Source organism: Cherax quadricarinatus, chromosome 54, assembly GCF_038502225.1.
Source record: "Cherax quadricarinatus isolate ZL_2023a chromosome 54, ASM3850222v1, whole genome shotgun sequence".
NCBI lineage: Eukaryota > Metazoa > Arthropoda > Malacostraca > Decapoda > Parastacidae > Cherax > Cherax quadricarinatus.
Window position 1 is genome coordinate 14,445,524 of NC_091345.1, and position 27,437 is coordinate 14,472,960.

At 39.9% G+C, this 27,437-nt stretch overlaps 1 protein-coding gene across 1 annotated transcript in view; it reads right to left on the reverse strand.

Annotated features, from left to right (window-relative positions):
• Positions 1-19,852, reverse strand: part of LOC128699150 (uncharacterized) — a 28,112-nt gene extending 8,260 nt beyond the window's left edge. The window contains 13 exon segments of the mRNA XM_070096652.1: positions 811-1,114; positions 1,714-1,857; positions 1,860-2,502; positions 3,501-3,724; positions 5,006-5,161; positions 5,528-5,710; positions 6,869-6,901; positions 6,903-6,963; positions 7,316-7,457; positions 8,248-8,435; positions 12,330-12,484; positions 18,549-18,969; positions 19,716-19,852. Of these exon segments, the coding sequence (XP_069952753.1) occupies positions 811-1,114; positions 1,714-1,857; positions 1,860-2,502; positions 3,501-3,724; positions 5,006-5,161; positions 5,528-5,710; positions 6,869-6,901; positions 6,903-6,963; positions 7,316-7,457; positions 8,248-8,435; positions 12,330-12,460 (2,209 nt within the window). The 5' untranslated portion in view covers positions 12,461-12,484; positions 18,549-18,969; positions 19,716-19,852.
• Between the last annotated feature and the right edge of the window lie 7,585 nt (positions 19,853-27,437).

Genomic DNA, 27,437 nt, shown 5'->3' on the forward strand with positions numbered 1-27,437 from the left:
AGAGATCACTTCTGGATGTCGCTGCCAAAACACACACACACACACACACACACACACACACACACACACACACACACACACACACACACACACACACAGAGCCGAGAGTAAAGACTGACTCGGAAGGTACACAGATCACGAGGAATCATAAACACCCTGGTGACAACTTGGTGCATCTGGTGACATCTGAAAATATTCTCGGAGTAGAGAACTGAAATGAATTGGAACTGTGTAGAAAATAACCTCTTACATACAGTTCAAAAGTAGAGACATTGCGCTAACTAGAGTATATCACGTTAGGCTGTCAAAGATCAAGATGAACCCAGGATCACTCCAAACACACGTGGATAAATACACGCAAATCATCTCTATTTAATCAGTTCGTATTAATTCTGTGGCTATATATGAACTCTTGTATAAAGTCCGAGTACAAATCTGTACCAAGTGTGTATGTGGAGACAACCGAACGGAGGTAGAATGATTCACAGGGATGAACCTCCACGTCTCCTTAAGCGGAATGATTCACATGGACCGAGATTGGAGTCTCCACCAACCCTTGTGTCGTTAACCCATACGGGTTTACCGCTTTTCGTATAACAAAAATAACTAATACACAGTTTAAAAATAATTAATTATTTTTCTCTCTTATGAGTCATACAAAGTTACAGGAGACATACATAATGTGAAACAAATGCAAGCACAGAAGAAAGCCACTAATTATGCAGTGCATTTCGGGCTAAGTAATCATAACGTTTACATACTACTAAAATCTAAACCTATCATATTTAATACATTGAGTGTGTAACCCACCATCTTGGCCATCAAGACTCTCACAGGCGCTGTAGTACGAGTCATCTTCCTGCAAGCGACCAGCTGGCGTTGAGTCACATGAGTAATAGAGAGAGAGCTTCCTTCCCTCCTTGTCTTCCCCTACCCTCGTCTTGGCCTCGCTGGGGAGCTGCTCACCCTCCTGCGTGACCTGGCATAACCTGGAGTCGCACTGTTCCATGGAGCTGTGCCGGCGGTGCGAGCCTTCACTACGAGGTTCCTGAGGGTCACCTACTGGTTGATCACTCCTGGCGTGAGGACGAGACTCAGGTAAAGGTGGTTTACCCTGCAGCAAAGAGAAAATTTAATATTTAAAATTATTCTGAGTTTCATTTCATGGTTATCCAGGTCGTTATAATGGCCACGTCAGAAAAACAGCGTATACCATAGTACAAAACTCAATTTCTAACAACCCTTACATGCGTAAAAATTTCCGTTTACCTAAGTGGGTATCCATAATAAGAATTAATTATTATTTCAAGACGCAAATTATAGAATGCAAATATCATTTTTTAAAAGCTTAGCTAGAAATTTTGAAATTTTTTAATTTGGAAATTTTCAGGCTCTGGAACATGTCAAGTATATGGAAAATCAAAATGACTGCATACAAAGAAAAATCCAATGAGCAGATAAAATAAATTATTCTGTGAGGAATAGGATAGCGCCTAAATGTTACAAAATTGTGCGAGATTTAAAAATAATTATTAAACCACGAACAGAATAGTGAATCTTTTGTTTTAATAAAAGTGAAACGTCGACTTATGATTTTGAGGAAAAAATCATGAAGTTGAGATCACGATAAGGTTGATATTGAAGGACCATGGTCTTTTGAGTCATATTTCTACGACTAGAAAAATTATTTTATAAGAAAAGTGGAGCACCGACCTTGACTTTAGCATATATGATATTAGGCATTAGACCTTCTTCCTCGAAGGATGCCGTCTGCACCAATTCCGGGCGTTCTTGTTCCAGCCTCTCAATGGCTCGCATCACTCTGTTCAGAAGCCTCGTAGTTTCCCTCGTCTTCCTCAGACACAGCGTGAGGGGTCTTCTGTCTCTTCTGTGGTCCCACCGGCAGCATCTTTATCTTTTACGCTGAATGGCACTCTTTCATCATCCTTGAGTTCCACTTTATATCTCGTGGGTTTGATGTTACCAGGTGGAGATGCAGCATCACCACCCTTCGACGGCCCACTTCTTTGTTTCTTCCTCCGGCGTTTAAGTGTCGTGGGAGCAGTAACAAAACTCCCAGGTTCCCCAATAGATGCGCTCCCTGTTGATTCTTGCTTCCCCGCTGCTTTATTTGCCTCTTCACATTTCTCTGTCGGTTTATTGTCTATCTTGACATGAGCTTTCCGTGATGACTGCTCTTTCTTTTTTTCACAAATCTTTGAAGCACTCTTTTCCTGTCGGGATTTATTTGACCTTCCGCCTTCCAATTTTACTCCTTCCGCACAGTCATCACAAGTGTTTTCTTCCGTAGACTTATTTTCTTTAATTTCTACCCTCTTATCTTTAACCTTTTTCTTGAGCGCCTCTGTCTCTTTCGCATTAACCCATTCTGTTGCAGATCCTCTGCTGGGAAGATTCTTCTTTCTTGGCTCAGTAGGGTTTGACGGACCTGGTTCCTCCTCTTTGTGTCTTCCAGAAGAATCAGAAGAAACTTGTGTGTGGGTATCTGTCAATAGACTGATGTATATTAGACAGGAATTTGCAGCCGTTTGAGTTTCAAGTTAAGAACCTAAATATTATTGTTCCAACTTCTTATAGTGTGGTTCGGTTTATTAGGTGCGAGATTTATATATATATATATATATATATATATATATATATATATATATATATATATATATATATATATATATATATATAATGATATCAATACCAAAGTAAATACATGTATATGCATTAATAGGATATGTTTGGGGATATAAAATTTAACAAATGCTTAAGAGATAATGAAATATATAATATTATCGATAAGGTCCTTACCTGTGAGTCCCTTCTGATTCTGATTCTATGATCGATATGAGAAATTATATATTAAAAAAAGTTATTATAGGATACAGTACCGTCATGATCATGTATACATTACGAAATAATGATAGAAAATATAAGGGTGCGCGAGACGTTTCAACCGAGACAGTAAATATAATGCAGCTGTTAAACTGGTGATGATGATTTGTAATCACTGTGTTGCAGGGTTGGATTAAGGTCTGTGTACCTTAGACTCTAAAAATCCTAAATCCCTTAGATACATCTGTATATAAATACAGTAGTTTTGTAACTACTGTATTTATAGTTAAAAAATTACAGTAATGCAACTCTTGAAACTATTTGGAAGTATTATTATTATTATTATTATTATTTTCAAAACGTTATTGAATCAAGTTAAAGTATTTGTGTAGATCCTAAACTTGTTTGAAAGACCTTGAGAGCTTCGTGAGTCACTGGGTACTGTGCCTTTGTGCATATAAGTTAGAATCTAGCACAGCTTGGAGGGAGCAGGCACTACATGAATCACTTAGGACTCCCATGAGACACACATGTCTTGTGATGATTAATTAAACTTGCTAGAAAAACGTAACATGCCTTTCAAAATCTGTGTGTAACCTAGAGGCATCAGAATCATCGGGCGAAGCAAAACCAGAAATGTAAGGAAAAGCTAGACTTACCTAGCTGGGGGCGAGATGCTGCTGGAGGACTGTTGCCTGGAGATGGAGACAATATCTGAGAGAGAGTGGTCTGGCGGGAGGTTTGGGAGGTCCTGTGTGAAGGCCAGGTAAGCCTTGTTGAGCTCTCTCAGCACGTTGATCTCCTCATACTGCAGTACCTCTGACTGGTGGTAATCATCTGCATCCATCAGCAGGTGCACCATCTCAGGTGGACTCACAGTCTGCTGTCACACATACACATTATTACTACTATGCACGTAAATACCATTTGTGTGGCTTCTACAAGATCCTTTCAACTATATTAGATTTTACCAATGGTGTATTGATATTGATATATTAGCATATTTGGTATCAGAAACACATAAATCCTTAAAAGTGCTTGTTTAAAAAAAAACAGCCTCGTATAAATTAATCAGCATGGACGAGAGAGGATTTCTCATAGTTCTTAATATATTTTTTTTTAAGTATAGACGCAACAATTAAATCTTGTCCTGTTTCCTGACAAACATTATACCATGCAATAATAAAATTCTAATTGGCAGTTAACATTGCGAAGGTTAATGAGATCAATGATCACAGAAGAATGTGAAGTGGGAAAGTTAAACTACATAACTAGATATAAACTGAGAGTGAACGTTCGCTGTATGACCCATGGAGGTTTAGAGCTTAGTTATGATTATAATGAGAGTGAACGTTACTCTTCATGTTGATCATCTATTATAAGACAGACAAGTTATGGAACAAATAATAATGACTCCTGTTTAAGAAAGACATAACTCCATTTACACCAGGTATATCCCCCTCAAGGGAGGTTCCTTGACGCTGGTAAAGGGCTCTTGATCTAGGGAATTGGATCCGTGCTCCAGTTCCCTGAATTAAGCCTGAATACCTTCCATCGCCTCCAAGTGTGTATTAAGCCCCACCCAACAGGTAAGGTTGCTAGATGTTGGCCAATATTCTAGGGACTCTTCCTGTGGAGGCGTCGGGACATATCACCAATGTAATAGATTGGTAAGTGCAATAATGTTACTAATGAAATAAGGAGATTAATGATCGTAAATAAGTAGACAAAACAAAACACTTAAATCAGTCAAGTACACTTAAATTCTTAATTGTACAGTCCACTTAATGATCAATTTTATTGGCATAAATTTTCATAATATACATATGTTCCTAATTCAGGGTCCCGGTGGGCATCGAAGGAAGGGTATTGTTTGCGACCCCAGTGTTCCTAAGTCCCAGAAGTCTCCAAGATACATCAACTTCACTAAGTTGCTATTTGTTTATGCGTCAGAAGTTTTTCCCAAGTGTTGGTAGAATATTAATTTCGATATTGTGCTCTTATGAAAATCCCCCATAACCCCTTAGTGGGGGAAACGTTTAATATATACACCTAGGTGCTGCATGTTTCTAATTCATCACCATCCAACTACATGGATCAAGAGCCATTTCGACACTCCCTAAAGGGTTGACAATATAGGAAATACGAGGGTAACACTTACCTTCCTGGGGATGAAGGAGGGTCTGGTCTTGAGGTTAGAGACAGTAGAGGTCCTGAGGGCCCCACACACCTGCATAGCCTCGTTGTCTTCCAGTCTCTCAACAAACACAGCCGTCACCAGCAACTCTGGTTGGCTCAGCATAGTGCACACTTGCTGCTGATATACACTCGGTATGAGGAACGAAATAATACGCTGAATCTATAAGAAAACAGTCAGCAATAAAAGGTTGTAAGTTTATTAATGTCTTCCACTGGCTGACCTATCATAACGAGAACCGATTAGTTATAGGGGAACGAATTTCCAGGCCTTGCGCTGAGTGACCTCACGCTCCATTCATTATAATAAGCAGTCCAATAGCACATAGTTTGCAGTGCTGTATAATTGATGTTTACACGCCAAACAGTTCTATATTTTGATTACAACTTTAAAGGCCTTGTGTGACATTCAGTAGTGGAGACTCCATCCTCCGTCTAACTAGCCAGACAGTCATGTTTCCATTCCGCAACTGTGAATTGGTTGAACGTTACCTGGGAGTTGCCCCCTGTTGAGTGCAGGTCGCGCCAGGTCAGGTGTGGTGAAGCAAGCGAGGAGGGCAGGTGGAACAGCATCTTCAAGACGACCTTCGTGTTGGATCACTACAGGACACAGACCATCCTCACTCCTCGACCACTCTCTCAGTGTTATGAACTCCTTATTACTCATCACCTGGTGAAAACCATCACACTCAATATTGCCCACTGATAAAACTTTCAGTTTTATCAGTGTAGTTGATCAGGAACTCTAGCAAGGAGAGGAAGGCGTGCCTCGTGACGCTATGGTACATACATGTGTTTCCTCATAAAGCTGTTTGCGAAGGAAGAGTCCACTAGTCTCTTGCGAGAGGGCTAAGTTCCTCAGAGGGCTGAGTGATACCTCCTGTGGCATGCAAAGAGTACGTAACCTTTATTCGGCGCATGGACACACCCTCATTTACAGGCTATCTCCCCCAACCAGCGAACCAGGTTGCTAAGAGTTAACGATGGGGCCCCATCATCAACTCTTAGCAACCTGGTTCGCTGGTTGGGGGAGATAGCCTGTAAATGAGGGTGTGTCCATGCGCCGAATAAAGGTTATGTACTCTTTGCATGCCACACCTCCTTTACTGGAAAATTTTCTCCACGGGATGAGTCGATATACATGAAGGCAAGATGGCTACAAGTTTAATTCTACTTATTACCAATGAAGCGGCATCGTAGGTTTCGTTTCAGATCTGGATATATTTTTTTTTAATAGAAGTATTAATATTCCTTTACTCATTTCAGAAATCAAGAAGAGATAGATATTAAAGTGGTTTATTTTATATTTTGTTTTGGAGAATAACCATTTTTTCTTGTTTTTAGAAAAAAAAAGAATAACTTCGAGTGCAGTAATCCACCAGAAAATCTAAATATATCCAGGGCATATCGCATTATACCCATTATTACTGCTAGTCAACAACATATAAAAATTAAATCATCAACAAATGCCTCTAAAGTTGAGTTTCTTTATATTCGTCAAAATCCTCCTACCAGCATACCCTTCAGCATAACGCAAAATGTCACTTCCTGTACCTTAAAAAAATGTCAGCAATATATCTAATTAAAATAGTCACGTTAATCTGAGTCTTTCAGTATTCATGGATGATTGGCACCACTTTGGCACCCATCTTGGATGTCTTAAATTCCTTTAAGATGAGTGAGTGGCACCTGCTGGATTATCAGTCTAGACACCTCAGAGTCTCGTAGCGCAGCAGGAGTACTAGAGTAGCTTGATGCAGCTGAAAGGTTGGATATAGATGGGTGAATCATGGGGGAAAGTTGTAACTATGCCACCAGTTCATCTTACCTTTCTAGAGAAAGTGAGATGCCCTGGATGGGGGGTAGTGAGTGACCATCTTGAAGTAATGGAGTAGGGCCCGCACCTTCACCCGCTGACTCTCTCTGCAGGGGGTACACACTTGCTTAGTGGCCTACACTCACACATACGTCATGGAAACTCAATGACACTTCATGGAAGCAGAAGGGTAAAGGAATGAAGACGAACTGAGAAACATACTAAGGCACCCATTGGACAGAAACGTGAGGACCTACCTGTAGAAGAAGAAGAAGAGAGAGTATGAGGACCTACCCGTAGTTGGAGAGTGTGTGAGGACTTTTCAGGAGAGAAACGGTGGGAGAAGTTTTGAGGAACCTGCCTGTGTGGGATGAGAGGGTACATGAAGACTTTCCTGAAGACCTCTAGAAGAGGAAGGGGGGACTGAGGACCTACCTGTAGAGAGGGTATAATACCTACCTGTGGAGGGAGAAGAGGGTGGGTGCTAGGCAGGGGTCGGAAAGCGTGGGATGGGATACAACACTTCGACGAGGGAGAGTGCAGAAGAAGATGTGAGCCAGCAGTGAGGATACCAGCCTACGCTCCAGTACCATCTCCTCCTCTGCAACAGCGATATAAAACAGTTGTCTGAGATAAACAAGATATCCTTCATCTTTGTGTAGATAAATGGTTCAGAGAACCGACAAGCTGATAAATTAGACACATGTGCAACATCTGGGTATCCTTACCTCAGAAATGTTTCTTTGTATAGATAGGAGTGATGAAGCCACTGTGTGGCGAAACGTTTCCTCAGTAAAGATACCCAAGTGTTGCACATGTGTCTAATTCATCCTTCATCTTTGTTTTTATGCCAGATATCTTAACATTACCAACAAGTTGATGAATAAGTCACATGTACAACAACTGGGTATCTTTATCATCTTTCGCTAACAACTGTTTTTTTATATATAATTCTTCCACCGTTCTAAGTACGTAATCTCTGAATTGGATTGAAAAGTCATTGGTTGACAAAAGTATTCATAAAGATACGTGTTTCACGTGTCTTATTATGCCAAATCACATTTTCTTTGGTGACAGGGATTGTCAGGGTTTATTCCCATAATAAATTTTAGAGAGGTAAGTTTTCAACATTAGAAGGAAAAAAAAAAGCTTATGGTTGGGTATATCATAAGTAGCAATTATTATTGTTATACTGAGAGAGAAGCGCTAAACCCTCCTGAAAGACACCGTGCCAAAGTAGCTCCTAGTCTGATAGTCCAGGTATTTGCAGTAGTAAAATGTTTTAGATTTGTCATTATATAACTCTCTCTGTCTCTCTCTCTCTGTCTCTCTCTCTCTGTCTCTCTCTCTCTCTCTCTCTCTCTCTCTCTCATACACACGCACACACGCACCTTGCTGCTGTAGAGAGTATGTGAGGCCATGTGGTGGTTTGAGATCCTTGAGAGTGAGAGCAGCATCAAGCATAGCTGGTAGGATCTTAGTGAAGAACTCTGGGTCAGCCTCGGTCTTGAGGAACTGCTCCACCCCTGCGAAGGCTTGCTCAGGCACCGTCTCGCTCACTTCTGGATCTATGCTCAAGCTAAGTGGTCGTGGTTCGTTAATTAGGAAATGGGCAATTGTCTTCTAACACGGGTTTATTTCAAACGGAGTAACTAGTTGCAATTACGTACTGATTTTTTTTTCAAAATAATAAACCTTCTACCCCGTAATTGAAAAGAATATAGATTTTCCCGTAACTTCCGGGAGGCCGTGTTCAATAAGGCTTGAGCCATGAACACCCTTAACAGCAAAAATCAATAACTAACAAAAGCAACAATAATAATTAACAATAGCAATAATAAAAATAACATTAACAATACTAGCAATACCAAACAACAAATTTAGAAGATATATATATATATATATATATATATATATATATATATATATATATATATATATATATATATATATATATATATATGTCGTGCCGAATAGGCAGAACTTGCGATCTTGGCTTAAACAGCAACGCTCATCTTGCTATATAGGACAAGTGAAAATTTGTGTATGCAATAATTTCGCCAAAATCATTCTGAACCTAACGAAAAAAATATATTTCACTGTGTTTGTTTAGTATTAAATTATTGTAAACAAACCTAAAATATATTTAGTTGGGTTAGGCTAAAATAAATTGCTCTTGTTATAATAAGGTTAGGTAAGTTTTCTAAGATTCTTTTGGTGCAAAATTAATTTTTTTTATATTAACATTAATGAAAAAAATATATCTTTAAACGTATAAAAGAAAATTTCAGAAAGGACTTAATTTTAAATGAGTTCTTACTAATTGACCAGTTTTACATATTCGGCACGACATATATATATATATTATATATATATATATATATATATATATATATATATATATATATATATATATATATATACATATATATTATACATATATATATAATGTGCAAAACAACCACTCTGAAAGAATAGAGAAATTCCAAGCGCTTTCGTGACTACTCACATTATCAAGGAACTATGAAAGTAAAGCATCCAAGGAAGCTATATAAAGGGTCTGGCCAACACCTCACTATCAGATCCCACAACGGTTAAACACCTGACGCGCACCGGCCCAACTGGACAGGTCCTTTGCACAACTCGCCAACAAACCATTCTACCCAAGAAAATTTAAAAATTATTATTTGTCCAGTGTATTATTAAATTCTTCCCAAATTCTATTAATTATAAATGGATCTAATTTATATAAACCAAAGGAAATATTCATATTATTGTCAAAACTGCTTTTTATGAAACAAGATTCAATTATATTCCTGTCGACCATGGACTTGCTTGATACTACTTTCTCAACTTTTTGAAAATCAATTGGATGGTTAAAATCTCTTACATGAATAAATTAAGCATTGGAATCTTGCCCAGTTCTAATGCTATATTTATGTTGTTTTAATCTTAGTTCGAGATTTTTACCAGTTTGACCGTAATAAACTTTATCGCAAATTTTACAAGGAATCTTGTAGACACATCCATCGGCATTTTGGGGGGAATTCTTTATCAAAAGTTTTTTTTACTGTATCAAGATTTTTGAATACAACTTTAATATTAAAAGTCTTAAGAAGAGAAGGCATATCAACCAAGTTTTCATGGTAAGGGAGAATCAACATATTTTTAGTTGAATAAGGCTGGTTGTCCCTTTTTGGATTGTAAAAAGTATTTCTAGCAACTTTAAAAGATTTATCAATTACATTTCTTGGGTATTTTAAATCATTACCTATTTCGTAAATTTTGGATATTTCCTCATCTATGACCCCTCAAGGAAGGTTCCTTGATGTTGGTGAGGGGCTCTTGATTTAGGGAATTGGATCTGTGCTCCAGTTCCCCAAATTAAGCCTAAATGCCTTCCACATCCCCCCCCAGGCGCTGTATAATCCTCCGGGTTTAGCGCTTCCCTCTTGATTATAATAATAATAATAATCCTCATCTATGAACTCAGGACTACAAATTCGTAAAGCTCTCAAAAACATTGATGAGAAAACAGACAGTTTGACTCTATCTTGATGCGAGGAATAATAGTGGACATAGGAACAGTTATTTGTAGGTTTTCTGTAAATTTTAAATTTGAATTCATTATTACCCTTAATAATTAAAACATCTAGAAAATGCAATGAGTTATTTTCTTCAAACTCAACAGTAAAGTTTATAGAATGGGCTAATTTATTTAATTTTCCAATGAAATGGTGTATATTTACATTTTTGGGAATAAGACACAAAATATCATCAACATATCTGAACCATTTAGCTCTATTAGGGAGGATTGTGTTAAGAACCTTGTTTCAAAAAATTCCATGTATAGGTTACTAAGAACAGGTGAAAGAGGATTTCCCATTGCCATACCAAACTTCTGAGTGTAAAACTTATCATTAAATACAAATTTTGCATCAACAATGCAAAGTTTAATAAGTTTAATGATAGTAGGAACTAGCAATGGTAAATCATAGTTAACGAGTTCTTCAGATAAGAAACTTAATAAATCATCAACAGGAACTTTCGTAAACAAGGAAATAACATCAAAACTAACCATGTTAAAATCATTTAAGTCAGTCAAGGAGCTTAATTTATCAACCAAGTCTATGTTGTTTTTAACATTAAAGTTAGAAATTTTACCAACAATAGGGCTCAAAATATCAACAAGCCATTTGGATAATTTATATGAAAACCTACAAATAACTGTTCCTATGTACACTATTATTCCTCGCATCAAGATAGAGTCAAACTGTCTGTTTTCTCATCAATGTTTTTGAGAGCTTTACGAATTTGTAGTCCTGAGTTCATAGATGAGGAAATATCCAAAATTTATGAAATAGGTAATGATTTAAAATACCCAAGAAATGTAATTGATAAATCTTTTAAAGTTGCTAGAAATACTTTTTACAATCCAAAAAGGGACAACTAGCCTTATTCAACTAAAAATATGTTGGTTCTCCCTTACCATGAAAACTTGGTTGATATGCCTTCTCTTCTTAAGACTTTTAATATTAAAGTTGTATTCAAAAATCTTGATACAGTAAAAAAGCTTTTGATAAAGAATTCCCCCCAAAATGCTGATGGATGTGTCTATAAGATTCCTTGTAAAATTTGCGATAAAGTTTATTATGGTCAAACTGGTAAAAATCTCGAACTAAGATTAAAACAACATAAATATAGCATTAGAACTGGACAAGATTCCAATGCTCTATTTATTCATGTAAGAGATTTTAACCATCCAATTAATTTTCAAAAAGTTGAGAAAGTAGTATCAAGCAAGTCCATGGTCGACAGGAATATAATTGAATCTTGTTTCATAAAAAGCAGTTTTGACAATAATATGAATATTTCCTTTGGTTTATATAAATTAGATCCATTTATAATTAATAGAATTTGGGAAGAATTTAATAATACACTGGACAAATAATAATTTTTAAATTTTTTTGAGTAGAATAGTTTGTTGGTGAGTTGTGCAAAGAGCCTGTCCAGTTGGGCCGGCGCGCGTCAGGTGTTTAACCGTTGTGGGATCTGATAGTGAGGTGTTGGCCAGACCTCTTATATAGCTTCCTTGGATGCTTTACTTTCATAGTTCCTTGATAATGTGAGTAGTCACGAAAGCGCTTGGAATTTCTCTATTCTTTCATAGTGGTTGTTTTGCATATTCTGAAATCACCTGTTTACTGTGATCTTATTGCATGCATATATATATATATATATATATATATATATATATATATATATATATATATATATATATATATATATATATATATATATATATATGTATGTATTATCGGTTTAGCGCTTACTTTGATTATAATTAATTTATGTATTTGTAAAATTTTACATTTTATGCCTGTATGGAATGTGAATGATTTTTTCTGGTGATTTGCACATTGAATGTAGAGCATAGAGTACCTGGGTGAGGTGGAGTCGGCTAGTAACTTACTTTGAGAGTGAATGTAGAGCATAGAGCACCTGGGTGAGGTGGTGTGGACAGGTGGTGCCCTTCAGAGAATTCAGGTGACGCTGGACGGCAGGCCAGGTGGGCAGGTCACAGGGCAGCAACACGAACGCCATCTTGTCACACCACTCTCTTGTCACCTGAGAATACGTGTTTTAGACCTGTTAATTGTTGCACACATCCATGGGATCTAGGGAGTAGGAGCTACCCCCTCCCTTTTCCTTGGATTAAATTTGATTACCCATTCTCTTGACGATGCATGATCCTTATTGCGTTATTGGCCATACATAATAATTATAATAATTATAATAATAATTATAATTATAATAATAACATAGTTTAAGAGTGTCTGTCTCTGAAGACGTTCCCATATGTAGACTCAACGAGACAGCCAGGAATGTATGTTAGTCAGATGTATTTTAGGCTAAAGTTCCTTAGTCGTCTACAGGTCCCACCTCACCTGTGTCACTACTCATCCTCACACACACACACACACACACACACACACACACACACACACACACACACACACACACACACACATGTATGCGGCACCAGTTTGGAACCCACACCTAGCCAAGCACGTGAAGAAACTAGAGAAAGTGCAAAGGTTTGCAACAAGACTAGTCCCAGAGCTAAGAGGTATGTCCTACGAGGAGAGGTTAAGGGAAATCAACCTGACGACACTGGAGGACAGGAGAGATAGGGGGGACATGATAACGACATACAAAATACTGAGAGGAATTGACAAGGTGGACAAAGACAGGATGTTCCAGAGATTGGACACAGTAACAAGGGGACACAGTTGGAAGCTGAAGACACAGATGAATCACAGGGATGTTAGGAAGTATTTCTTCAGCCACAGAGTAGTCAGTAAGTGGAATAGTTTGGGAAGCGATGTAGTGGAGGCAGGATCCATACATAGCTTTAAGCAGAGGTATGATAAAGCTCACGGCTCAGGGAGAGTGACCTAGTAGCGATCAGTGAAGAGGCGGGGCCAGGAGCTCGGACTCGACCTCCGCAACCTCAACTAGGTGAGTACAACTAGGTGAGTACACACAGGAATTTCCAGAGAGGGGACACAGAAACAAGGCGACACAATTAGAAGTCGAAGACTCAGATGAGTCAAAGGGATCTTAGGAAGTATTTTTTCAGTCATAGAGTTGTTAGGAAGTGGAACAGTCTGACAAGCGATGTAGTGGAGGCAGGAACTATACATAGTTTTAAGACGAGGTATGATAAAGCTCATGGAGCAGGGAGAGGGAGGACCCAGTAGCTACCAGTGAAGAGGCGGGGCCAGGAGCTGAGTTTTGACCCCTGCAACCACAAATAGGTGAGTACACACACACACACACACACACACACACACACACACACACACACACACACACACACACACTCAAGAGAGATGATATGCATTTCTTCAGCCTTAGAGTTGTCAGGAAGTGGAGCAGTCTGGAAAGTGAAGTGCTAGAGGCGGGATCCATACATAGTTTCAAGAAGAGGCACAACAAGGTTCATGCAGCCAGTAGACCTACTAGCTACCAGCGAAAAGACGGATCCAGAAGCTGTGAATCCACCCCTGCAAACACATATAAGGGAGTACATACAGGTGAGCAAACACACACCAGGTGTATATTTATAAATGTTATGTTGGTTGCCTTTAAAACTGTCTTGCGTATTTAAAAGTGAAGTGCGGTCTGGTAATTTTCAAAGGCTAATTTACAGATCCGAGAGGCATAGGGTAGAAAAGGGAAGTGAGGAAAAGAGAGAGAGACGAAGGTAGGGAGAGAGTGAGAGAGGCATGAAAATGAGCGAAAGATAACTTTTAGGGGAGCGAGGGAAGTAGATATTTTATGCCTGATAGCTCCTCTCCTCATGCTTATCTGACGTTTCCGTGTGGGTCGCCACTGTTGAAGTAAACAATTTTAAGTTGTAATAGACAAAGAAACATGGATTGATTTGATGCCAAGTGAAAGAGACGCAATCTTCACCTGGTCAAGGAATTTCCCTATGACTCTCGGAGTCTATTTAAGGTCGTGCGTCAGAAAATGATTCCTCTAAAATCAAAAACAAATGAGGATATTCCTGCACCCAAGTCATCGCCGGGGATTTGTTATGGCGAATTCGCAAGTTACACAAAGTTGCCTTTCATTCATCACAGGACCTAGTCGCTGGACCTCAATGGTAATAAGTCACTTTCTCTGACATATTTGGGTTATCCTAGGCAATTTACACTATGCATGATAATTGTGTTTATGTATACCTATGCCTAAATAAACTTACTTATGTGCCCTCTGCAATCCTACCAACCACAATCAAAATCATTATAGGTTTCTCCCACCCTTGCCAAGACTTCATCGTTTTCTGTTATGATACACGATTTCCTTTGAAAATGGAACAGACAAATATAATAAAAATACATAAATGTTACGAAGAAAAAAGTATTATAGCGACATTTCACTTGGTGATAAACTTTATCCACCTTTGTCAAGCTTTATCAAGTTTCTTGTGTTATACAGTATTCAGAAATATTTCGTCCCACTAGAAACTTATCCATCAACAACGGGAGGAAGTAGAGATGACGGGAAATGTATAGAAATATATTAGATAAAACTCAAGAGGGAAATATACAGAGAATGATGGTCTGGAAGAAAATATTAAGTTGATGAGTGAGGTGCCACATCAAACAGGATGGTTCAATGGGGGTGCCACAAGGATCAGGATGGATGAATGGGGGTGCCACAAGGATCAGGATGGATGAATGGGGGTGCCACAAGGATCAGGATGGATGAATGGGGATGCCACAAGGATCAGGATGGATGAATGGAGGTACTACAAGGATCAGGATGGATGAATGGGGGTACCACAAGGATCAGGATGGATGAATGGGGGTGCCACAAGGATCAGGATGGATGAATGGAGGTACTACAAGGATCAGGATGGATGAATGGGGGTACTACAAGGATCAGGATGGATGAATGGGGGTACCACAAGGATCAGGATGGATGAATGGGGGTACCACAAGGATCAGGATGGATGAATGGGGGTGCCACAAGGATCAGGATGGATGAAAGGAGGTACCACAAGGATCAGGATGGATGAATGGAGGTACCACAAGGATCAGGATGGATGAATGGGGATGCCACAAGGATCAGGATGGATGAATGGAGGTACTACAAGGATCAGGATGGATGAATGGGGGTACCACAAGGATCAGGATGGATCAATGGGGGTACCACAAGGATCAGGATGGATGAATGGGGGTACCACAAGGATCAGGATGGATGAATGGGGGTACTACAAGGATCAGGATGGATGAATGGGGGTGCCACAAGGATCAGGATGGATGAATGGGGGTACCACAAGGATCAGGATGGATGAATGGGGGTACCACAAGGATCAGGATGGATGAATGGGGGTGCCAAAAGGATCAGGATGGATGAATGGGGTGCCACAAGGATCAGGATGGATGAATGGGGATGCCACAAGGATCAGGATGGATGAATGGGGGTACCACAAGGATCAGGATGGATGAATGGGGATGCCACAAGGATCAGGATGGATGAATGGAGGTACCACAAGGATCAGGAAGGATGAATGGGGGTACTACAAGGATCAGAATGGATGAATGGGGGCGCCACAAGGATCAGGATGGATGAATGGGGGTGCCACAAGGATCAGGATGGATGAATGGGGTGCCACAAGGATCAGGATGGATGAATGGGGATGCCACAAGGATCAGGATGGATGAATGGGGATGCTACAAGGATCAGGATGGATGAATGGGGGTGCCACAAGGATCAGGATGGATAAATGGGGGTACCACAAGAATCAGGATGGATGAATGGGGGTACCACAAGGATCAGAATGGATGAATGGGGCGCCACAAGGATCAGGATGGATGAATGGGGGTACCACAAGGATCAGGATGGATGAATGGGGGTGCCACAAGGATCAGGATGGATGAATGGGGATGCCACAAGGATCAGGATGGATGAATGTGGATGCCACAAGGATCAGGATGGATGAATGTGGATGCCACAAGGATCAGGATGGATGAATGGGGATGCCACAAGGATCAGGGTGGATGAATGGGGATGCCACAAGGATCAGGATGGATAAATGGGGGTACCACAAGGATCGGGATGGATGAATGGGGTGCCACAAGGATCAGGATGGATGAATGAATGGGGGTACCACAAGGATCAGAATGGATGAATGGGGGCGCCACAAGGATCAGGATGGATGAATGGGGGTACTACAAGGATCAGGATGGATGAATGGGGTACCACAAGGATCAGGATGGATGAATGGGGGTACCACAAGGATCAGGATGGATGAATGGGGGCGCCACAAGGATCAAGATGGATGAATGGGGGTACCACAAGGATCAGGATGGATGAATGGGGCTGCCACAAGGATCAGGATGGATGAATGGGGGTGCCACAAGGATCAGGATGAATGAATGGATGTGCCACAAGGATCAGGATGAATGAATGGGGGTACCATAAGGATCAAGATGGATGAATGGGGGTACCACAAGGATCAGGATGGATGAATGGGGGTACCACAAGGATCAGGATGGATGAATGGGGGTACCACAAGGATCAGGATGGATGAATGGGGGTACCACAAGGATCAGGATGGATGAATGGGGGTACCACAAGGATCAGGATGGATGAATGGGGGTACCACAAGGATCAGGATGGATGAATGGGGGTACCACAAGGATCAGGATGGATGAATAGGGCACCCCAAGGATCAGGAAGAATGGGAATGACACAAGGCTCATGACGGATGAATGGAGGTGCCACAAAGCTCAGGATGGATGAATGGGAGTGCCACAAGGATAAGGATGAATGAATGGGGAGGGCGCAGGTTTAGAACACAGTGGTATACTTCTTGGTACACATTAACAAAGTATCTATGTATCTGTATCCGCGGATGACGTAACATAGAGATAATTGATACACAGCTGCCACATTTCTTCCACTGTCTGTTTCCGACTGAAGAATTCTGCTTCTCAGGTTTAACGTTTTGGCAACAAAGGCACCCAAGTGCCGGTACTGAGTGAGCCCAGCCTGCTCTACCAGACTTACCTGAGTGAGCCCAGCCTGCTCTACCAGACTTACCTGAGTGAGCCCAGCCTGCTCTACCAGACTTATCTGAGTGAGCCCAGCCTGCTCTACCAGACTTACCTGAGTGAGCCCAGCCTGCTCTACCAGACTTACCTGAGTGAGCCCAGCCTGCTCTACCAGACTTACCTGAGTGAGCCCAGCCTGCTCTACTAGACTTACCTGAGTGAGCCCAGCCTGCTCTACCAGACTTACCTGAGTGAGCCCAGCCTGCTCTATCAAATTCACCTGAGAGAGTGCTCTACCAGACTTACCTGAGTGAGCCCAGCCTGCTCTACCAGACTTACCTGAGTGAGCCCAGCCTGCTCTACCAGACTTATCTGAGTGAGCCCAGCCTGCTCTACCAGACTTATCTGAGTGAGCCCAGCCTGCTCTACCAGACTTATCTGTGTGAGCCCAGCCTGCTCTACCAGACTTACCTGAGTGAGCCCAGCCTGCTCTACCAGACTTACCTGAGTGAGCCCAGCCTGCTCTACCAGACTTACCTGAGTGAGTCCAGCCTGTTCTACCAGACTTATCTGAGTGAGCCCAGCCTGCTCTACCAGACTTACCTGAGTGAGCCCATCCTGCTCTACCAGACTTACCTGAGTGAGCCCAGCCTGCTCTACCAGACTTACCTGAGTGAGCCCAGCCTGCTCTACCAGACTTACCTGAGTGAGTCCAGCCTGTTCTACCAGACTTACCTGAGTGAGCCCAGCCTGCTCTACCAGACTTACCTGAGTGAGCCCAGCCTGCTCTAACCTGCTCTACCAGACTCACCTGAGAGAGTAACCTGCTCTACCAGACTCACCTGAGAGAGTAACCTGCTCTACCAGACTCACCTGAGAGAGTAACCTGCTCTACCAGACTCACCTGAGAGAGTAACCTGCTCTACCAGACTCACCTGAGTAACCTACTCTACATGACTCACCTAAGGGAGCCTAACATGTTATACAAAAATCACCTGAGAATTAAGGTCACAGACCCGTGGCTGGATCACTTCATCAAAAACCCACAAGTCATCATAAGGTTCCTCTCCTACTGTTTTTTTTTTTTTTAGGTGAAAAGTCACCTGAGTGAGACTCACCTCTGAGGTTCACCTGGGTCAGGTCAGAAGCCTGGCTTTCCTGCAAATTTCTCACTTCTTTTTTTTTTACTCCTTCCGTTAGGCTTGTAAATTTTGTGGATCTTTCATTGTTGTGGTTGATTATTTCTTAGTTCAATACAAGTCTTGGTTTCCACACACTTTTTTTCTCTATCAATAATATTGTTATCGTTATTATTATTCAGAAAAGTCCTATGGTGTTCATTATTACTTCTAAGCTTTTTTTATTATTTTAGTACAAAGAACCTTTGCTGCATATATAAGTTCCGTCAAACACCTTAATTACTTGGAACACTTTGAGTCACTTGTATTCAGTGGAGTGCATGCGAGAGAGATGCATCATAATCTACACCTGGAGAATCGTAGAGGGACTGGTCCCAAATCTACACACGGAAATCACTCCCTACGAAAGCAAAAGACTGGGCAAATGGTGCAACATACCCCCAATGAAAAGTAGGGGAGCCATTAGTACAGTAAGAGAAAACACAATAAGTGTCCGGGACATAAGACTGTTCAACACCAGGCATAAGGGGAATTACCAATAGACCCCCTGGCTACCTTTAAGAGGGAACTGGACTGATAAATAGTCAGTACCTAATCAACCGGGCTGTGGTTCCTACGTCGGACTGCGTGCGGCCAGTAGTAACAGCCTGTTTGATCAAGCCCTGATCCACCGGGAGGCCTGGTCAAAGACTGGACCGTGGGGACACCCTCCAGGTAGGCAGACCTGTTTAAACTTGCAATTGAGCGTTTACTGGGAGGAGGATCGAGCCTCAACCACTTCTGAATGACCCCACACGGGTCTACCGCTTCACATAATGTATAACATTTTAACACTACCAGTATAATTATTAAACATTTAACTGCAGACGAATACCAGGCACCCATAGGCTGGTTAGGTTTGTGGGAGGTGAGCCTAAGGCCTAACAAGCCTAGTGCAAGGCTCACTTTCAATTTTGTTGCAAATTGGAAGATAGTGAATGATTTTCAATCAAAACTATCATCTTAGAAATTAGTGTCTTTAAAAATTTCTGACTTGCGAAATTTTTTTAGGTATAGCGTTCTTTTCTCTTTCTAAATATATACATAATGAAGATTACAGCGTAATTTATTGGCATATACAATTTTACGCCACTTCGATTAAACAACCTTCTTTGGAGCTCAATAACATTTCCTCAAATTTCAAGATGTTTCTTTAGTATACAAGGTTAGGATCCCCTGCCATATATTAGTTATATCGCTGTCTCACGGCACTGGGCAGCACCACAGACCACCACACACTGGGGCACATGGCAGGCTGCTGCTGCTGCTGCTGCTGCTGCATTTGGCACCGGTGCCACTAAAATCATACCGAGTACCAGGATTTCTCAGCACTCATTGTTGGCCCGTTAATCAAAGTTATGTTGACTAATTTAGCTTGGAACGCCTCCATCCGTCTTATATTAGCAGATTTTAATTAAAAGCAACCAACTACTTTAGCATCTGAAGGACGCTGGTCGGTAAATAACGAGATTTGTATTAAATTACTGTAAGACCCCGAGATGGACCTGTGTACTAAATATACACTGCCATCTTAGGCACGTGCGAACAGAAAACGGGGTGCAGTTTTCTATGTTTTCGTAGAACAAGAGTAACTATAATAAATTTTGACATTATTATGAAAAAGAGAAAACCCCTCTCTTTCACGGATTAAATCTGATTAACTTCCTTACCAGGAGTTGTGTAACCCCCGAACGGGTCTAGATCCTCCGAAGAATATAAAAATAAATCGTATTATGAGTTAAACCAGGATAACCCAAGTCGGCCAAGAAGTGTAGTTTCTGCACTTCTCTAGGATGAGACTCATAGCAGCCGATTCCTAAGTCCGTATTATCAAGACCCCTATTAGACACAGCCGTTGAGAGGACTGTATCTACTAGGAACAATTGTTGCTAGCTCGTTGATATTTACTTACAACAAGATTTGTTCAGAATTTTAACACGGAGGGTTAGCTACCTATGATAACCCTGTGAACTTAGTGCGTCATCGAGGACTGTCTTATTTCCTTTGGGGTCTTTAATCTTGTCTCCCAGGATCAGATCCGCATCGATTAACTACTCCCAGATACCTGCTTACTGCTAGGTGAACAGGGATTGCAAATATACGATTACAGTGGATAACATAATACATGTATTTCAGCAACCAGATAATATTTGTTTTATTTAGCTTGTCTGTTAATGTCTTGCACTGTTTTCGCCCTTTTTTATATTAATTTCTAGAATATGTGCATTACCTAATGGTCCAAGTCGGACTGAAACATCTTCACGAGTGTTTCCTACGCGCGGGTTATCTGTGTACTGAAGCAAAACCATTAAGAAAATATTCCTTAGTTCACCGGAAAGCACACTACCCAATACACTGTTTTAGATGATAACTCTGCAAATAAGGTTTAATTAGACACATGTGCAACATTTGCATATCTTTACTCGTAGACATTTCGCCATCCATTGGTTTTAGCAATACAATAAATGGACATAATATGAAGTCTGCAGAAATACATACAGCAGACAGTGGAAGATGAGGCAGTCAGTCCCTAGGAGCAGGTGACGAGCACTAGCCTTGTCGATATTGAATACTGTTGATACAAGAAAGGTTTAAACAGTAATGAAGATGTGTTTCCAACAACACACTACACATGCAACAGACTACGCATCCAGTCAACAAGCTTTGCTCCAAGAAGATTTAGATCATACACAAAAAGTGTAATTAAGAAAAAGAGCTAAAAGTCTGGCTGCCTTAATGCATTCTTTTCTTCAAATTCGAAGTTTTGACAGTCCTAGTACGAGATGATGATTATAATTCTGTGGAAAATTTTGATAATTTTCCTAGGATTTGTGTGTGGTAATTGATAAGAAAGTAATGTTTATGTAATAATGCAGGTGTGTGGTGTTGATGTGACTTAAAAGGTGATAATCGTAGGGGAGCCAACATGTCGCCTATAATTTATCGTAATCAGTTAATTAAGTAAAACGTAGTTATACACCTAGCCTAGAAGTGTATTATACACCTAGAAATATCACAAAATTTTAATAAATATATGTGTACAAGATAAACGTTACAAGAAAAAGAAGAAATAAAGATGCCGTAACAGGACAATGGGTCGGTAAATTTGTGAATATTTTATCGAGTGTAATCGTGGCCGATAGAAATATTATCCGCGGAATTTCTTCACAAGTGAAGAGGAAATACATCTGGAAGGGTCCTGATATACGATGAAACGTAATCATAAAGGATGATATGGATGAGAAACGTGACGCAGTATGAAATGGGAGTCATGTCTACTATCGCATGCATCATCCAGTAATTAATGTACAGGTAAGGTAGCTAGATCTTGGCCAATGCTAGGCTGCCTTTCTATTGGGAGGCGTTAGGATGTATCACCAAGATAATGATGTATTTAATAATTTATAACTAAATTGTGTTTGAAAAAATAGTAGACCAATAAAATTCTTAAAGCTGACAAGCCCAAATAACGTCTTTATAATTATACAGTCCACTCAATTCGCCAGATTTTTTGCCGTGAATTTTCATAAAAATCTACAGGAACCATAAGTTCTTAATCCAGTCCCGGTGTGAGTTGGGGAGCTGAGACGGTGGTCATTGAAGGAGGGACATTGTGACCCCAGTGTTCAAGTCCCACAAGTCTCCACGATACATCAACATCAGCAAGTTACAATTTGACTCACGAAATCGTAATGACACGATTGCAAACAAACCATACCACAGTGGTGCCTATGCTAACCTTCCTATGGTGTAGAAATGTACCTAGTTGAATGACTCTTATTGTGGCTAGCTGGCCCAGTGGCTAACGCGACAGTCTGGAGTTTTGAGACTCTGATCGAGAGTTCTATCCCCGCCCGTGGTATGGTAGGTTACAATTTATTTTTGTGTCAAGAGCTCTTCCCAGTGTGTGGGTAGAAAATTAACCTGAGAGTGTGTACTCGTGAAAAATCCCTCCATATAATTTCTAACACTCTTAATGCTAGTTTGTTGAAGAAAATTCTTCCAAGGGACTTGCACAAGAACCTGGTTGTGATGAAGTGAGGAAAAAATGCAAATGCATCACTTTTGTCCGGTCGGTTGGGATGAAGCCTCAACAGAGTTTGGACGAAACTTAGACCAGATTTCATCACATGAGCAGTCAGTGTCCCAAACCAACGAAATTACTTCAAGAATTACTTTATCTTGAGTTCTCAGCTGTTTTTTCCAAATACTGTATCACAAATGTAATCAGCATTTTTGTCTGTTTACCAGCATTTATGGCTGCAAGTGAACGAACCTTCAGTGTTTTAAAGCAAGCGAAGAATTATCACTAGTCCACTGTGAGACTAACGTTATCAGTTTAGTTTTGAGCTAAGAGGAAAGGCATAGGATGAAAAAAAAATTAAAGTGATCTTAATACAGAGGAGAACCAGGGAAGGCATGATTAAGTGTACAAAATACTAGAAGTATTTGAAAATAAGGAACTTGTCTGATGGACCTCTCTCGGGAGGCTCCTTGATGCTGGAGAGGAACTCTTCATCTAAGGAAATGAACCTGCACTCCAGTTCCTTCAATCGACCCTATTTGTATGCCTTCCATTCCTGTAAGGCCCTAGGCGCTGTATTGCCCTATGGAGTTTAGCGCTCCCCTTTGAATATAATGTCTGAAAAGAGGTAACCAGGGCCAAAGGCAAATCTACATGTGGAAAATACTGTATATATTTTCCGGAAATACGGTAATTTATAGATAAATAGATGCCCTATATTGTATTTTAAAAAGAAGTATGTTATCGAAAATAGGAAACCTGAGGCTGGGGAGGGCAGTCGCCATTTTGTTTGAATTGAATAACACATTGTGAATAATGGGAAGAATTTTTCGTCCTCTAGAGGTTAAAATCGGGCTGACACCTCTCAAATAGGAGGCGAAATTGTTGGATGTGCATTCCTGCATAATTTGAGAATCAGGCGACAGGACAGGACAGAGTACAAAACAAATTCTGGCCACAAAATAGAGTGAAACACCAACGTCAAAGACCTGGGAGTGATCATGTCGGAGGATAACAAAAAAGGCACAATACCGTGACTGGAACGATGCACAAATAACCCGCACATAAAAGAGAGAAGCTTACTACGACGTTTCGGTCCGACTTGGACAATTGACAAAGTCACACTGACTTTGTCCATGGTCCAAGTCGGACCGAAACGTCGTCGTAAGCTTCTCTCTTTTATGTGCGGGTTATTTGTGTATGTCGGAGGATCTCACCTTCAAGGACCATAACATTGTATCAATCGCATCTGCTAGAAAAATGACAGGATGGATAATGAGAACCTTCAAAACTAGGGAGGCCAAGCCCATGATGACACTCTTCAGGTCACTTGTTCTATCTAGGCTGGAATATTGCTGCACACTAACAGCAACTTTCAAAGCATGTGAAATTGCTAACCTAGAAAATGTGCAGAGAACCTTCACGGCACGCATAACGGAGATAAAACACCTCAATTACTGGGAGCGCTTGAGGTTCCTAAAACTGTATTCCCTGGAACGCAGGCGGGAGAGATACGTGATTATATACACCTGGAAAATCCTAGAGGGACTAGTACCGAACTTGCACACGAAAATCACTCACTACGAAAGCAAAAGACTTGGCAGACGATGCAACATCCCCCCAATGAAAAGCAGGGGTGTCACTAGCACGTTAAGAGACCATACAATAAGTGTCAGGGGCCCGAGACTGTTCAACTGCCTCCCAGCATACATAAGGGGGATTACCAACAGACCCCTGGCAGTCTTCAAGCTGGTACTGGACAAGCACCTAAAGTCGGTTCCTGACCAGCCAGGCTGTGGCTCGTACGTTGGTTTGCGTGCAGCCAGCAGCAACAGCCTGGTTGATCAGGCTCTGATCCACCAGGAGGCCTGGTCACAGACCGGGCCGCGGGGGCGTTGACCCCCGGAACTCTCTCCAGGTAAACTCCAGGTAAACAGGACAACTCCAGGAACCTCAAATAAGCTGTCTAAATTATGTTTAATTTCTGGCCAGTAAATTCTTCATAAATGTAGGCAAAAGGGGTGGTCCTGTACATGACACATATATCTCCAGTCAAATTGGTGAGTGTTATGATTAAGATATTTTCCTTCTGTTATGTAAATGTGTTTATATATAATCATTTTAATTTAATATACAGTCCACAAATTTATATATTTACCAGCATTCCTGGTGATGTATCTTTTATTTATAATTAATAGGTCCAGAGCAACTTGTGGATATGACAGTGGTAGGTACCGAAGGGGGACATTTTTGCGACCTAGGTGTCCCAAATTCCTACTTGTCTAACTGATAAATAATAATTATCTTTGTTCATTTACTGTTATGTATATAATGATACATTCAGCTAAATGCAATTTTCCAAATTTAATTTGCCCGTTGGTCCTTCTTGAACCGGAGGTAATTAGTGAAGTCATTAATTAGTTAATTACTTAATAATTATATGTGAAATGACAGAAGGAGGTGGATGTTAAGTTCACAAATTTACTTAATGTGTAGTGGATTATAATTATTACAATATTAATTTAGATAAGTCAAGTCTGGCTAAAGATTATATTAATGTGTATAAGTGTATATGTAATTGATAAGCCAAGTGTAACTAATATTAATGTGTATAATATTAATTTGCTATGCCAAATTCTGGCAAGGATTTATTAATTTGCATAATATTAATTTTGATATGCCAAGGCTGGCTAAAGGTTTGTATTAATGTACATATAAAATTTATATAATTTTCTTACATGTAATTGCTAAGCTCAGGTAGATAGGATTTATTCAAAGGTAAGTTGTACTATTTACCTTTATAAAGTGCATAATTTAGTACATAATCAGTGTTATTAAGTTGAATTTAATACATTGCATCATGGCTGAAAATGAGGAAATTAATATAGAAGACAAACATATGGAATATAGAGCAAAGAAAGCATCATTGCAAGCTAGAAAGGGTCATGTAACCAAGGCACATAATAAATGTTTGGAATTAATGAATCAAGAAACAGTGAATACTGATGATTTAAAATTGTATTTAGATGCTTTGGGGAATAGATATGATTCATACAAATTATATTACAACAAATATGAAGGAGATTTGTTAGTAAACTGTGTAGATGAGACTGAAGTAGATCTCATGATTAATCAGTATTATGAATTAGAGGAAAAGATTCTTTCTTGTAAAAGTCAGGCCTTGAACAAATTAAAATGTGTAAACCAGGCAGTTAATCAGTCTGCTCCAACAAATAATATGTCTTTGCCAAAACTCCCAGAACTATGTTTACCTGTATTTAATCCTGGTGAAAATTGGGAAGAATTTTGGTCAATTTTTAAAGCAGCTGTGCATGACAGGAGTGACCTAGCCTGTGTAACTAAATTATTTTACCTCAAAGAACAGGTAAGAGGAGATGCTCACATACTCATACAAGCCTTTCCCAATGTAGATGATTCGTACAAGGAAGCAGTTGACTTGTTGAAGGTCACTTATGGTAATATAGAACAAAGTAGGTTGGATCTAGTGAATATCATTGTTAATTTAAAATCTCCAGATCACACTTACAAAGGTTTACAGCAGTTTAGAATTAAACTGGAGAGCACTCTCAAAACTTTAAGTAATAAATATAATCTGAAGGAATCAGACTGGTTATTGAGTGCCATGGTACAGAATAAATTAAGCTGTAAAACACTTGAATGACTCTCAAATAAATATCACAAGGGTTATTTTGCTCTGAAGGAAATAAGACTAGGTCTGCAAGAATTAATTGTTCAGTTGCAGACCAGCCAACCAACTCATTTTAAAGATGCAACACAAAATAATTCTGAGGTATCTGTCAAGTTTCACAAAAGGAAAAATTATCCCAATAGTAATAATCAAATTTCATTTCCTAAAAAAATGTTGCATAGGTGCATATCAATTAACAGGAATCAGAAATAATGATTCTCCACAAGGTAAGAAGAATAAGTACCCTCCTAAGAGTAGCCCAGTTAATAAGAAACCAGTCAAAGAAAAGAGAGATTGTCTTTTCTGCAAGGGTACTCATTTTTCTAAGAATTGCATTGCATACAATTCATGGATTGATAAGGTTGAAAGATTGGAAGAACTTGACAGATGTATCAGATGTTTAGGTAATCACAGTGTAAAGGATTGTTATGCCAAATTAAACTTCTGTTATCAATGTCACAAAGGAAGACACCATATAGTCATGTGTAAGGGTCTATATGATAATGTTGATAATAATGATAATGTTGACAATCCTGACACAACAGTAGCTAATGTAAAAATTGCTGCTAATGTTAATAATGATGGTTTTGCTGAAGTAGCCTTACCTGTGTTACAGGTAAAAATTGATGATAAAAGGCATAAATCAAAAAATGTAAATGCATTATTAGACCAGGGATCCCAACGTACTTTCATTAAACGTAAATGTCTTGATGGTATGAAAGTACAGATGGGAGATCCTACAACTCTAAAATTATCTGGTTTTCTCTCAGATAAAAGAGCTCAATTGTATGACACTGTTTATGTAACTGTCAGGTTGGGCAATGAGAAAAAACGTGTTAATGCAGTAATTGTAGATAGACTTCCAGAGAAAATATCTACAGTAGGGCTTAGTAAAGCTACAGAAAGACTTTCACATAATGTAAATTTAGCACCTGGTGTAAGTGATGATTCTGTAGGCCCAATAAATATTTTGATAGGTAGTGACTATTATGCCTCCTTTGTAAAGGGTATGGTAAAGAAATGTGGTGTCACCCTTTTGAAGACTGCAGGAGGCCATGTAATGTATGGTAGGATTCCTCGTAATAATAATTCATGA